Source organism: Chelmon rostratus, chromosome 15 (genome assembly GCF_017976325.1).
Source record: "Chelmon rostratus isolate fCheRos1 chromosome 15, fCheRos1.pri, whole genome shotgun sequence".
NCBI classification, from domain to species: Eukaryota; Metazoa; Chordata; class Actinopteri; order Chaetodontiformes; family Chaetodontidae; genus Chelmon; species Chelmon rostratus.
In genome coordinates this window covers 1,445,001-1,460,938 of record NC_055672.1, presented here as the reverse complement: position 1 = coordinate 1,460,938, position 15,938 = coordinate 1,445,001, and the positions used below count along the sequence as shown (strand labels likewise).

The window sequence follows — 15,938 nt, the reverse complement described above, 5'->3', positions numbered from 1 at the left end:
TGTCCAGAATGAGGTTAAACTGGAACAAACCTTTGATTGCATATAAATACACTCATGTTTGCATAAAAACGTCTAATTTTGAAATGATGAATGAAGTTTTCCTCAGATGCTGCGTCTCTCTGTGGAGACAATGTTCTGATGGTTGACTTCACTAAATGATACTTGTTAGCATTATTAGCTCCTCATTTACCCCAAAGGATATGGTTGGTTGCAACCTTATTAGCATGAAGCTAATTGTTCCCATTGGTTTCAATTAGGAGGGCTAACAATGCTAACTTGTTGCACTGTTATAGATTGTTCTGCAGTGCTGACCTCACTGGTTCCTCTTGTCCTGTGCCATGTGTGTTCGTCATGCTAGGCTGTATAAACGTGTGTGTGTGTGTGTGTGTGTGTGTGTGTGAGAGAGAGAGAGAGAGAGAGAGAGAGAGAGAGCTTTGCTCGTATCAATGTGTCTGAGTCTCACCGGTCTTCTTCTGTCTTGTCCTGTGCTTTCTCTCTCCTTGTGTGTGTGTATGAATGTTTTTGTGTGTGTGTGTGCGTGTCTGTGTTTAGCTATCGGTGCCCAGCGAAGGAGGAGTCCCAGCGCCGTTGCCTCGGAGATCTTCGAGCCTCACCTGGGCAGCCACATTTTACAGGTAGGATGTCTTCAAGGTTAAAGGTTCACTTTACATGAGCACACCTGTGGAAAATAAGGTTAGGAATGCATTTGGATACACAAGTGCACAATGTCAATGTCAATAATGTGAAGCTGGACTCACACACACACACACACACACACACACACACACACACACACACACACACACACACACACCTCCATACTGCGGACAGGACTCAGACATTTACAGTCACATATTTGCTGTCCTTGTAAAGCGTGTTAAACCACATTAGCATCGTTAGCAGCAGTCCTCTAATGGCAGCGCTGCTGTCTTTGCTGGGAAATTGCTCAGGAAGTGTTGGACTGCGTCCCAGAAATCTGATATTTATGGTCCCCAGCAGACACGTTCCTTTATATCTGATCAGCTGATTTTTCTTGTGGCACCATCACTGGGTCAGAATCAGCCTCAGCTGTTTAAGACTAGTTTAATCAGATGAATGCTAATGAAGCACATAAACATGACAGTACTGACACAATGCTAATATGCTGGGTGTCTGCATGATTATATGATACCTGTTTGCATGTTTAGCTTACTAAAACATGGTCACATGATGACATTACATACAAACATCACATATTAATCATTTGCATGCTACCTTAATAAATACTACGAGACAAACGTCCAGTATTTTTACCTTATTCTTATAACAGAAATGATACTGGATGTCTGGTGAGGAAGACAAATAGCATCAGTGTGTACATTTATATAATACATGAAAACAATACTTGGCAGCAGAGAACTTTGAATTATCTTTGTAGTATTTTTCATGTCGTGTCCTCAGCAAATCTTTTCAGTAGCATTGTGGGAACTAGAAAAACAAGCATTGCTAACGAAGTATGAGAGAGATTCCATCCATTATTAAACCATGCTATGTATGGCATGCTAACACATGTTACCATGTTAGCGTGCGACCAGCGTTCATTATGGTTCAGCTGAGTTTAGTCCAGCTTAAACTCAGAAAGGTTGAGAGAAGTCTGACAGTGCAGAGCTGAGCCTGAGATGTCCACCGATGTCCACTGTACAGGATAAACCATTTAGATTTAGGTAAAAACAAACTTTACACACCTTGTCTGACTGGTAAAGGTCTGGTAAAGGTCTGCAGACAGCACAGAATGACTCGGTCTCTACTTTCTGTTATTCCAGATTCCTGAATCCCAACAATATTACAGTCTGATGTCCAAATCCTGTCACAATTCTTCTCAGAATGAGGATTTTGCACCATTTTGTTATCTGAATTAGTTCTTATGATTCGCCTCTGAGCTTTTCTGAAGCTAAATTATTCCTCATAATGCACCTTTACATTATTAGCGCAGTGATTCCTCATAATTCACCCTCAGATTTTTCACCAACGCCGACTTCAATTATTCCTCAACATCCAGCTGCCGCCGCGGCTAAACTGAATTATTAAATGGAATTATGAAAGTATGATAATGACTGGGTTATCGCTGTTCGCTCCCTCGGGTTTGTGTGTGTGTGTGTGTGTGTGTGTGTGTGTGTGTGTGTGTGTGTGTCTTGTAGTTTTAATCCCTAACATGCTCCACTCCTTATCTGTTTAACATACAGCCCAAAGGCTGAGCTTTTAACATCACAACCAGGCTGATGCGATACCACAGCTGATAGAGGCTGGTAATCTGTGTGTGTGTGTGTGCGTGTGCGTGTGCGTGTGTGTGTGTGTGTGTGTGTCATGCACTATTTGTAAGTGTGCATCCATTTCTGGGATGATTTTGTAAACCTCCAAAAGTCTTTTTCATTGTTTGTGTGATAAACCTAGAAATCTTGTGCGCGTGCGTGCGTGTGTGTGTGTGCGTGTGTGTGTGTGTGTGTGTGTGTGCGCGTGTGTGCGTGAGTTACACCTGATTATTATTATAATCTTGCTGACACCAGTGAGCCTTCGTTGTGTAGAAATCCAGGCTTTTCTAATCTTCTTGTACTTTTTTTTATCCCTTTATCATCTTCAAGGATCCCGACAGAAAAGTTGCTCACAGATATGAAGAATTCATCACAAAGTGAAAGCTCCGCTGTTTGAGAAACACTGACACTGACCGTCTGTCGCGGCACAGCAGGCCGCTTCCTGCTTCCTGTTACTCGTGCAGAGAAGCTGAGTGGACTCTCGTGTTGTTTATCACTGCAGACGATCGAGTTGAGGAGTCAGGATGAATTCACTGTTGGACTGTTAATCAGACAAAATTAACACTCTGAAGGCGTCGCTTCAGTCTTTCGGAGCTTTTAGCCACATTTCCTGCGTGGTATTTGTGCATAAAGCCCAGTTCAGAATGACATATGTTATTGGACTAATTATTCATTGATGTGTTCATTGTTTAATGTTGCAGCTGGGAAAGGTGGAGCTCAGTTTAAATACTTTACTTACCTTTGATAATGCATCATGATTTAATAGTTGATTATATTTTATATTAATGAACTGAATCTGTGAGCTATTTAGTAACTAAAGTTATTAAATAAATGTAGTGAGGTAAAAACTGTAATATTTACCTCTGAATGGTAGTTGAGTAGAAGAATGTATAAGTACACAACTCCAATACTTGACTCAAAGTATAGATACTCCTGGTCAAATATTACTCCAGTAGTGAAGTGGATGTTGTTCAAAGTTTTACTGCAGTACATGCTTTAAAAATACTTCAGAGCTTATCAATACTACAGTCTTAAATAATTTAGCCGTGAGGTCTGTTTAATACCAGGAACCAGGTTTGGTGTTACTGTGTTTCTATGACTGGTTTACTGCATGTTTTTCTGAATGGACCTTAGTCATTAATATTAATTTGGCATTTTTGCTTGCTCAGCATTAGCATTAGCATAACAACACATCACCAGCTAAACTGATCAAAAAGCTTTCGGTGGATTATTTTAGTATTTTACACTCGATAGTTTATTGGATTAGATCATCTGGACCGTTTGTGAATGTAGCCAGACTGTTTTAGTCTCATTGATCAGGGATTACTCTGAGTGTCATCAGTTTTAGAATGGGTTGTTGCTAGCTGTTGTGTTGATTGTATCTGCTGTTGTGATTCTGTCTTAAAATGGTTTGCATGAATTGAATCAGAAGAATCTCAGCTTTCCAGTCATATGATGATGTAATATGACTACAAATGTGACGGGTGGAGGACTTTCAATCAAGTCTCCTCTCAGAGCAGATCCAGATCTTTGTGACTGCTGTCCAGGCTCAGAAAACGGTGGCTTTACTTTCCCGAACGTGGAATAACTGCAGTCCTGCAGCAGCTGGGATCCACAGTCTGTTGGCAAATACAGAACAAACACATGGATCCGGGACAAAGTGGTGTGAAATCTAATCTGAGCTGCTCTCAGTGTGAACACTCTGACTGTCGCGCCGGCAGCTAGAGGGCGCTGTTCCCAGGCTGAAACAGCTGACTGTATAAGCGTCAGCAGAGGAGAGAAAGGACCAGATGGAGGAGGATGTCGCGCATTAGCGCTGCGTACAGCTACATCCATCATACGTCCTTGTTGTTGCACTTGTTCTTTATCCGTCCTGCTTTAATCCTGCAGACAGCCGCAGCAGAGAGCGAGCGTGTCGCCGTGACGACCGACTCTCCCCTTCCGCTGCTCTGCACATCACATTGTCATGTGCGAGTGTTAACATGAGGCTGGAACAAGCAGCCGAGCATTCGCTCACGCTGCGCTGAACATCGCCGCCGCGTCGAGCCTGCCCGTGTGTTTCTGCGCGCCCGTGTTAACACCGTGTTCTGATCCTGCAGCTCGGTACACTAGACAACCCATAATACCTTGTTATAATCCCCGGAGAGTCTCTATGACAACCATATGAGGTAGATCCCGAGGCAGATTGAAGCAGCTGTGAGATTGGAAGTGACACGAACAGTGTGGGTCTCCCCTCACCTGGATGTCAGAGATTGTGTGTGTGTGTGTGTGTGTGTGTGTGTGTGAGTGTGAGTGTGAGTGTGCGTGTGCGTGTGTGTGTGTGTGTGTGAGTGTGAGTGTGCGTGTGTGTGTGTGTGTGTGTGTGTGTGTGTGTGTGTGTGTGAGTCTGTGTGTGTGTTTCTTTCATTAGCTTCAGTTTGTTTTCACTGGGATCCAGCTGTCGTTGACTTTCAGCCTCGCTGTATTTGTCAGTGTCAGGTACCGCAGTGACACGTACCTGTTCACGAGCACCTTGGGCAGATGAAATATGGATTTCAAAGTGTGGAGACAGGAAACACAGAAAGTGTTTTTCAGCTTGTATCGTTCCTCCACGCTGACCAAAGAATATCTCCATATCTGGTTTATTAGCAGTGGCGTGCACAGGGGGGGGGGGCGACCGCACTAAAATGCCCCCTGGGAGCCAAAACGGGTGCTAAAGTGCTCTCTTGGGAGCCCAAACACGCGCTAAAATGTCCCCTGGGAGCCAAAACGCATGCTAAAGTTCCCTCTTGGACGCCAAAACACGCTCTAAAGTGCCCTCTTGGACGCCACAACGCGCTCTTAAGTGCCCCCTGGGAACCAAAACGCGCGCTAAAGTGCCCTCTTCAGTGGCGAGGACACGCTATATGTGCCCTTTCTTTCCTTTCCGCCCCTGCCCTTCAAAAAGTCTGTGCACGCCACTGTTTATTAGACCTGTTTTTATTGAAGAACAGCACCACCACAACTTGCTAACAAACACGTTGTATTTCCTGTAGCTTGTTCACAATAAAAGCATCCTGCCAGTGCGGAAAGCTTTTAATGTGAAATGACAGGAAAGGTTTACTTTAAAATCTCCCTCCATCTAAACACCTTTTTTAAATAGAAAAAGACAGAAAGAAAGTCCTTATTTTGTTTTTTTCATAGAAGTCTGTGTCGTCAAACAGGAAGTAAAGTCAGCTGGTCTTTGTGTTCATTTAAAGTCGTGGATAAACGAACTTTCTACCAGAAGTGGTGCGCATGTCGTTTACGTGCTTCCATGCATGTCTCCTCTATGTGCATATATTATTCCAAGTGTGTTTCTACATCATTGTGAGAGTGTGTTTGTGTGTGTCTGTGTGTGTGTGCGCGCATAGCCTTTTCAGCGGAGGAGGAAGGCCGACGTGTTGGTGGCAAATTGGCCTCATTAATCTCCCGCTTAATTGATTGTGAGAAGTTTGAGGATGACATTTTAAGAAAGCGTGGCGGACGGGGCGCTGCGTGATTGATTTGGCTAAACCGCAGCGCTAATGAATGCCAGCCAGTCACTTAGGTGGTGGAGACCAGACACTAATTTCAGAGAGATTAGGCCAGAGAGGTTGATAACACTTAATGAAGAGAGAGAGAGAGAGAGAGAGAGAGAGAGAGAGAGAGAGGGTGTGAAGCTCCATGTGTGATCTCCTGTCAGGTCGTGGCTGTTTGGTGTGTGTGTGCGTGTGTGTATGTGTGTGCTCGTCAGTAGAGATCTATGCAGGAAACGTGGACACAGTCGTGTGTGAAGTGTCTCTGCAGGGACGATCTGAAGTTCGGTTTCGTCTTTTTCAGGCAGACGTGTTCGGTTCAGTTGAGGTTCAGTCGCATTTCATCGTGGACATTTCCAAATGTAGCATGCAAGCTAACTGAGCTAACTGTATGCATGCTAAATGATTGTTGACGAACTCGCCAGGTGCTGCATTAAACCGTGCTGTGGTCCAATGATGCCGACTTTAATTAAACTGCCTTTTTCATGTGATCTTGTTTTTACTCTGTAACGGATCTGACTTAAAATGTAGCAAAGTACAGTACTTGAAGTATGTAAGTAACGTACAGTTAGTTAGAGTACTGAGAGAAGAGTGTAATTAGTTACTTCCCCCCCTGCGTGCTGTTTAATCCTTGATTTCCTGCTGTTTTGGTTTTGGAAAAGCAAAATATAAGAAACAGCGTGTGGAACAATCCAAAGCTTGACGGGGAGCTTTTGATCTGGTCTTGTACCACGTCTAAAACATGTAAATCAATCAGCTTGGAAGCTGTTGGAAGTGGCTCTCGCCCCCTTTTCATGGAGCAAGGCTAGCAGTTCCCCCCTGCTTACAGTCTTTGTGCTAAGCTAGGCTAAACAGGTCCTGGAGCTGAGCTGAATGCGCAGCGATGAAGTGTCAACCCCGTTCTGACCTGACTCTGGATCAGACAGGGTTCACACTGCAGCTGCAGGTCCTGATGTGATGAGCTCAGACCCCCCTGGAACCAATCAGCGGACTGTTCCTTTCAGTGGAGCAGGTCAGGAAGTGGAAGGAAGTTTAGTTGCTGATGAAGTGAAAGTGTTGTGGTGTTTTTCGACTTTAAAGAGCAGATTGACGTTTGGTGTTTTTAAAGACACCATGTGGTGTTTGAAGATGAAGAGGCGGCGGACAGACGGACACTAATTAAACGGGTGGGGGGGGTGTGGTAAAGTAAAGTGTGTGCATGTGTTCGTCCGAAACGTGTGAACAATTAGAGAGTGATTGATGAGACGCACACTGTGAGTGACTGTAGAGAAGAGACAAAGAGGAAGAAAGTGTGTGTGATTTCCTTTGTGTTCGTGTGTTTATAACAGCCTGGCAGAGCACCTGGCATGATGAGTGTCTGAGGGGGGGTGGGGGGGGTGCCACACCTGTGTCAACACACACACACACACACACATTCTCTGTGTGAGAATCAAACACACAGCTTGCAGGGGACGGCCTGTCGATCTGCAGCAGGCAGACAAGGGGACAAGAGAAGGAAACGAGAGAGGGGACAAGGAGACCAGATTACAGACAGACAGACGAGGACAGTGTGTCATAGAGACAAGGAGGCAAGGAGATGAGGAGACAGCTGGCTGTGACATTCAGACTGAGGACAGTTTGGTGAGTGAGGACAAATAGGAGGTGAGGATGGTTATGGACCATGAAGACATATTCGAAACATGAGGACATTTTGTCCAGTGCTTGAAGACTTGTTTTGAGTTTAATGGTGAGAATCAGGATTCAGTTCAGGTTGACTGATTCATTTTAATGAGGGTCTGTATTATAAGAGCTGGACAGATGTCATCCAACCGCCACCTCCCAGTCAGTCCAATCAAACCGACTTGTCCGGCCCATGAGACAAAATGTTTACTGTGTCCACTGCACAGGCTCGTCCCGTCTGGCCCTTCCTGCTCGGCTCCTGGACTTATTCATGCTTTAGACGTTGTTGTTTGCAGCTGCAGGTTTCCTCCCAAAAGTTTCCAGATGTTTCTTTTTTAATGTCGCAATACCAGGAGTGACCACTGGGGCAAAGTGTACCCACAGTTCAACACACACACACACACACACACAGTCAGAGTGATGGGAGCTGACGTGCCCCGCCCTGCTTTAATAGATGGTTTATGGTAAATATCTCCACTGTTGTTCAGATGCTGTCATCCATAACACATGTACACACACACACACACACACACACACACACACACACACACACACACTGATCACACACACACACTGATCACACACACACAGTACATCTGTACACGTTCATTCAAACAGAGTCGAGATGCTGAAAATAATAGATTACATTTTCTGTCTACATTGATAATCTTGTGAAGTGTTCTGCGATATTTTATCAGCAAAGTTTTAGTTTAAATTTCTCAGATTACGTCTGAATTCTGAACACCTGAAGGTAAAAACATGCAGGTGAACATTTAAATGGTTTATTTTCAGTTTCTCAGTCACAGCCTGTCGTTCTGGTGGCTCAGTCTTTCCCTCAGTCTTGTCTTGTCTTTTAACTTTAAAGCATTTTAATTATAAAAATATCTTTAAATCAAGGTCCAATCAGAAGAAAAGCAGCGTTACCTGTGACTCCGTCAGTCCCAGTTACAGGTTACATGAGAAATAAAAGCTCAGATGACAGTTTGGACAACAGAAAAACCAAACGACTGTCCTGTTTGATATGAGCGAAGCGTTTGAGTCCTTCACCTGCAGCTGCTAACCAACCGCTTCACTCCACGTCGTGTAAAACAGATGTGAGGCGCCCGTGTGTTGTCACGGCGATGAGAGGAAATTAAAGACGACAGCGGCGGCGCGCGGACACGACACCGCTTCCTGTCAGCCCGTCAATCAAACTGTCAGCCAATGAGTGTCACCGTAGGTAAAAATTAGACGCGGAGACGTGAGAGGACGGAGGGATGACAGGACAGATCCGCCGCTCCCAGTGGATTGTGGGAATATTACTGTGGGGGTTTATGAACAGGAAGTGGTGAGATGTGTCTGCGTGCGTCTGATGGGGCGACAGGCAGACAGACAGACAGACAGGAAGTATAAAAGGTAAGAAGAGGCAGACAGGACGCACACAGACAGGAAGTCACAGAACAACAGTGGCGTGCACAGACTTTTTGAAGGGCAGGGGCGAAAAGGAAAAAAAGGGCACATATAGCGTGTCCTCGCCACTGAAGAGGGCACTTTAGCACGCATTTTGGCGTCTAAGAGGGCACTTTAATGCGCGTTTTGGCTCCCAGGGGGCACTTTAGCACGCGTTTTTCAACAATTGGGCCACGCCACTGCAGAACAACACCTTGTTTTAATGGACCGAACTGGTTTTACATGTTTTAGCTCAGTTATTGTAGATTCCAGTTTCCATTCCAGTCTGTTGGCTTCAGTTCATTTCTATAAAAATCAAATGTTGCAGACTTGAAACTTTACTTGAATTTGTTGTTTGAGACGTTTAAAAAGTCGTCTTGCTTATGCATTCAATGACGCACCTACATCTACATTTTTTTTGTCTTTTTTCATTTTAAAAAAGGATGAAATCATACGGGGTGATATGTTGATGAACATGTTCCTGTTCTCTTTTACACTGGACCACTTCATGGATTTAGTGAGGATCAGGTCGATGTCTGATGTCAGAGAGGGACAGTTTGAATGAATCCATGAAGCCTAACAGACAGACGGAGCCTCGATCGTTCTGAGACGTGTATTAGACGCGAAAAAGACGAAAACGCATCCGTCTCTCCAAGTCTTTGCTCCCCCCAGCTGTAACCATGTGGACAGGGGGCCGTGGAGACTGTCTCTGTCTCCTGCAGTCTATCTGATCAGCAGTGTATCTGATCTGTGATCAGTTCAGCCACTGATAGATGTGTGTGGGCGAGAGAGCATTGATCTGTTTGGATGAATCGGAGCCTTTTGTTGTTCAGAAATACAGTTCGTCCATCTGTTTGTGTTAGCTAGTTAGCTAAACTGCTAAAGAGCACGAGTTATTCTTCTCCTGGCGGCACCGACAAGACGACTCCGGTTTATACGTAGCCGCGAAAACCAAGACAGATTGCAATCAGATTTTATTTTGATGTGTTGCCATGTGTGAATGAAAATGTCCGAAATCTCCTCCAGATTTCATCTTTTCATCTGGATACGAGACGCTTTAAATGACAAGCGGAAATGTGGCCTCAAATACTGAAGAGGTGCTTGAAGAGTGTGTCAGTCTACGTTGTCCTTGACTGTATGAGTTTGACCTGAGGGAGACAGACAGCGAGACAGACAGTGAGACAGATAGAGAGACAGACACATGAGCAGCATGTACACTGTTCAATTTACAGCAGCTTTTACAGTTTAATGTGTCTTAAAGCACACACACACACACACACACACACACACACACACACATATATATATATATATAACATGAATTTAGAGGAAACATCCAAATTATGAGTGAAGTCTGAGCGCTGAGATGAAAAGAAGAGCTTCATCTATTAATGTGAAATCAGTACGCACACACACACACACACACACACACACACACACACACACACACACACACTCACACACACATTCAGTCACAAGTCAGACGCAGTATTTCAGATATATTTCACTCACTCTGTGTCTGAGCATTGAACTCCAGGCCTTGAGATGAATTTTTAAGACCTGCATATTCAAAAGCGAACGTGCGCACACACACATACACACACACACACACACACACACACACACACACACACGCGCTGAGCCGTGGGTTTCAGCTGGGTTTCACCAGCCTGCATGCGCAGATGACTCCAGAGGCCCGGCGTGACCCGGCGGCGGCGAGACTAAAGGTCACGGCGGTGAGTGTCGAGCCTCGCATCCTGATTACCCACAACCCCCCTCTCTGACTTCCTGTGAGGTCCGGCAGGTTCATTAGCTGTGGGAATAACTGCGGAGAGACGGGCAGAGAAAGAGGGAGAGAGGGAGAGAGAGGGGGAAGAGGTCTGAACCAATAAAGGAGGCGTCCAGAGAGCGAAAGAGGAAAAAAAAACAAGTGTGAAAGGAAAGAAAAAAGAGAAAAAAGACGAGTGCAGGATCTTATTATTTATGCAGTCAATAGGCTGAGCCTTGTCTGCATCTCTAATTGTTTGATTTTCTAGGCGGGACGGGCTCTTTAAACAAACACGCTCTTATGCTAATGGCGGCGCGACGGTGCCCTCCTGACAGCATCTGTTGGGAGGGTGGACTGCAGGATTATGGGAGTTTTTCTGGCGGGGGTGTAGTCTGAAGCTGAATATCATTTGGATAATTAAAAATGACAGAGGAAATGGTCCACACACACACACACACACACACACACACACACACACACACACACACCAGCCACTTTGTCTTGACAGGTGGAGGAGGGAGGTAGGGGAGAGAGGGGAGGTTAGTCCTGATTGCTGTCAATCAAGCAGTCCGGTGGGAGGACCGTGGAGGCAGGCGGATCGCCGTGAACTTTGACCCCCTCCCTGGCCGACGTGATGCTGATGTGAAAGAGAGAGAGAGAGAGAGAGAGAGAGAGAGAGAGAGAGAGAGAGAGAGCTAACAACCTTGAGAGATGGACTGAATTTCAACAGGCTCCAGGCCACAGAAAGAGGGAGGGAGGGAGGGAGGGAGGAAAGGAAGGAAGGGAAGAGGAGTAGACTGAGGAATGCAGGAACAGAGAAATAAAAGGATGAAGGGTGAAGAGGTGAGAGAGACCAAAGTAAGCAGGTGTCAGTGTTAAAATGCTGTTATTCAATCATTTTATCTGGTTATGATCACGTCATCAGTACAAGTACAAGTATTTAACTCGGGCCAATACTCTGTTATACACAGCAAATTATTTAAAGGAATATTTGGATCCATTTTAAAGCTGCACTTATTTTATAATAACAGTGGATCACAGTTATAAGTGAAGGTGTTTTTCATAGTGATAAACTCCATAAATCATCACCTGACTCTGACCTTTAGCCTCTTTCAGCTCTTTGTTTTGCTTCAGTCTCAGCGCCGTCGTCTCTCCTGTAGCAGCAGGTGTTATTATCAGTGGTTGGTGGAAACCAAACCGGAGCTAAAAGGAGAGTGAATGTTGCTCTGTAGTAGTATAACTTTATTTCGATCATGTAAACAACAATACAAATAAAAATAAAAGCATACATGTATACATACATAGCAATGTATACATAGTACCTATATAACTAATAATAATCATGAGGAATCATAAGGAAATAAGTGCACATTAAAAAAAAACAAAAAACAAAAAACAAAAAATAATCCAGAAAACAGTCACATCTCATAAGCAACATAGTTTACATGAGCGAAAGGGAGTAGGAAGAAGTATAAACTTATCTAATCCTACCCCCTACAACCTAACTATTAATATGTTCTAATCTGTGAGTGCTGGATGTGTAAACAGACAACTTTTTGCTAACATCCTAACGTTTGCTTAACAATAGCAACTCCACACTGTGATAATATGTCAGACGTCATGTGTACAGATTGCTCTGCTGCCCTCAAGTGGCCAAAAAAGAGAAATAGTTCATGCAGCTTTCAGCAGCCAAAATTCTGTCCTTTCACTGTCTCGCTGTTTGCCTCTGTTTACCTCTTCACCTCGTTAACCTGTACGTCACGTTCAGAAGATTAAAAACTGTGATCCAATTAATGGGTGATGTGAGTGAGAATAGCTAAAAACACTGAATTAGTCTAATTAAAACACAGCACATGTGATCGGAGAGAGCAGCAGAGGACAGAACGGATGTTCAACCAGCTGACATTCCTGTAAATTTCGTCCTCTGTCCTCAAGGGTCCGTGCAGACCGTCCAGGTGGACGAGCAGAGCGCTTCAGTTGACAATGATCCCAAAATCCATAACTGCAGACACCGAGTGAAGTTTAGAGAAAAGACAGTTTGTCTGTTAGCATCGTTTTCCTGTTTGTGGAGGAGACCTGTGCTAAAGACAGCGTGTCACAGAATGTGTTTACACGTGGACTAATGTCCTGGTTTTGAGTCTTTGATCATATTCAGGATATGGTGTTTACGTGGAACAGTGCTGGTTAATCACCTCTCTGTATACACGACCATGATAACAGTGTCCAGGTTTCTGAGAGCAGGTGTGTCTTCACTCCTCATCACCTCAGTCTCTTTGTTCTGTAGCAACAAAGAATGTTCAGAATCCTGGATCAGGTGTTTACACGCCACCGTGTCCTGGTTTCTGTCTGAGTAATACGGGGGACATTTCTCAAAACCGGGAGAAGATGTTTACACGAGCAAAACATGACCAGGACAGTCCAGAAACCGGATCATAACCGGGACACTAAAGAAACCGGATCATAACCGGGACAGTCCAGAAACTGGATCATAACCAGGACACTGAAGAAACCAGATCATAACCGGGACACTGAAGAGACCAGATCATAACCAGGACACTAAAGAAACCGGATCATAACCAGGACACTAAAGAGACCGGATCATAACAAGGACACTCCAGAAACTGGACCACAATCTGTAAACAGCACTTTAATGTGGACAGACTGACATGAAGGGAGCGAGCAGTTGTGAGAGGTAGAAAGCAGATTAACTCTGACTGAACAGTTATGTTGGTATTGTCTGTGTGTGTGTGTGTGTGTGTGTGTGTGTGTGTGTGTGTGTGTGAGTGCGTGCATGCATGCATGTGTGTGAGATCGAGGCAGATCAAAGGAAACAGAGGATCACTAGAAAACCAAAGTGACAATTGAACAAACAGCATCAATGAAAAGACGATCAGATTATATCTGTCCTTCTGTCGCTTTGTTCTGTGTGTGTGTGTGTGTGTGTGTATGCGCTTGTTTCTGACTGCATGTGTGTGCATACTGCTGTGTGTAATTGCATATTTATTGACGTGTGTTCCCACATTTATTTGTTCCTCTAATGTGTGTGTGTGTCTTCCCTCGTGTTTTTGTTCTGTGTGTGTGTGTGTGTACGTGTGTGTGTGTGTGTGTGTGTGTGTGCGTGTGTGTGCGTGTTACTAACGCTGAACTGAACAGGGAGGGTTGAGATGTAAAACCTTCCCTCCTCTCCAGACGCAGGATACAGTGAATCCTCACCCCCTGCCAAATTAATCTGCTCTCTCACACACACACGCACACACACACACACACACACACACACACATACACATACACACACACACACACAGTGAAAGCGGATTCTGTAGAATAATTTCATTATAGGGTTGTGAGCATGTGGATTAATGGTTTTACTGTCACAGAGACGACGGGGGATTTTCTCTTTTCTTCTCTCTCTCTTTCTCTTTCCAAGATGCTTTTATTTTGTCGTTTCCTCTCCACTTCCTTTCTCCTCTTCTTTTCTGTGCTCCTTTCATCCTCCCTTCCTCCTTTTTTTCTGTTGTTCACTTGCTAAGCCCCCTCATGGTGTTGGAATCAAACACCATGGTAGACAAAATAACAGGAACACCTCCCGTGTAGCTGTGTGTGTGTGTGTGTGTGTGTGTGTGTGTGTGTGTGTGTGTGTGTGTGTGTTCGCGATTCAACAAGCTAAGATTTACAGTTTTAACAGAACTTACTCTGGAGGATAGAAACGTGTTTTGTCCATTAAAGAGTAACCTAAAACCTCCTGGACGTGGTGTCCTTGCTGACCTCCGGTGGTTTAATGTCTCACCTTGCTGCAGTGATGGACAGGTGGACTCTGGGACGCAGTGACATCACTGCTGGGTGTGGTTACAGTCAGACACATTTCAGACCACACCTCTCTTGGTTCGGGTATCTGTGTCGCTGTGTCTCGTCTCTTTGAATTATGGTATGTTGCTGTTTTGGTTGGCTAGGTGTTGCGTCACCGTGGTTACGCTGTGCTGTGTGTCGCTGTCATTTGGTGTGGTGGAGCCCGCTGAGAGCGCAGGCTGGAAGCAAACAGGATGTGAAACACATGTGCCGTGTTCACATTAACAAGTCTGCAGAGGTGTGTGTGTGTGTGTTACAGTGTCGTGAACACATTTATTAGTGTGTGTGTGTGTGTGTGTGTGTGTGTGTGTGTGAGAGGCGGCTGGCATGTCTCCGTCACCTGGCTCTGTCACCCTCTATAATCACTACAATCCAACAGAGAAATCTGCTCTAATCAAACGGGAAACGCCTCCATGATTTTGGCTCTTATTCACCCTCCCCCCTTCTCTCTCCCTCCCTCCCTCTCCCTCCCTCATTCATTCCTGTTGTCGTTCTTTCTCACCCTCTCTCTCCCTGTAATCCCCCCAATGTTTCTCTCTCATTTTGTCTCTCTCTAATTTTCACTGTGCGTGTGTGTGTGTGTGTGTGCGTGTGTGTGTGCGTGTGTGTGTGTGTGCGTGCGTGCGTGCGTGCGTGCGTGCGTGCGTGTGTGTGCGTGTGTCAGTTAGGGAGGCAGCAGCAGCTGGCGAGGGCAGTCCCGAGAGGAATTGTGGGTAGGGAGGGGAAGGTTATGGCTTCACTCCCATCACCGATCTGTTGCCTGTGTGTGTGTGTGTGTATGTGTGTGTGTGTGTGTGTGTGTGTGTGTATGTGTGTATGTGTGTGTGTGTGTGTGTGTTTGTGTGTGTGGTTCCACTTGAGTGTAATTGCAGACTGTGTGTCTGTCTCACACAGAGTGACCTGGTTTGGTTCTAGTTTGTCTTGGTTCAGTCTGGATTAGTCTGGGTCTGGTCTGGTCTGGGTGTGTTTGGTTTGTGGTTTGATGTGGTCCAGGCTGGTTAGTTTTTGGTCTTGTCTAGTTGAATCTATAACTCTTACTTATATCTGGTTATTTGGTGAAGTTCTTGTACTTTCTTATATTAAAAGCTAAAGTAGAAAAACATGTGAATTATTCTGCTGCTGTTGCTTCGTCCAGATCATCTGTGCAGCTCAATGAAATCCAGAGACAGAGGAAGAGAATTAAAGCTGATTGAACATCTTCCCTGATTTCAGCCGTCAGTCTCGTTTCTGTTCCAGTCAGGAGTGAAAGCCAGTTAAAACACGATGAAAAGATTTCAGTCTGACAGGACGAAGACACAAAGCAGAAAACCTTCCAGATCACACAGTTACAGAAGAGTATTCAGTGTGAGAAGGGATGGAGTATTTGGATTGAATAAGACAAGGCATTGAAACACTTAAACACTTCACTGGATCGAGTTTAAAATCAGTTATTAA

The 15,938-nt window shown here is 44.8% G+C and overlaps 1 protein-coding gene across 1 annotated transcript in view; it reads left to right on the top strand.

Annotated features, from left to right (window-relative positions):
* LOC121618663 (neuronal PAS domain-containing protein 3) overlaps positions 1–15,938 on the top strand; it is a 269,085-nt gene that overhangs the window by 151,187 nt on the left and 101,960 nt on the right. The window contains exon 4 of the mRNA XM_041954202.1: positions 553–635. Coding sequence (XP_041810136.1) covers positions 553–635 — 83 coding nt within the window. The remainder of the gene's footprint in view (positions 1–552; positions 636–15,938) is intronic.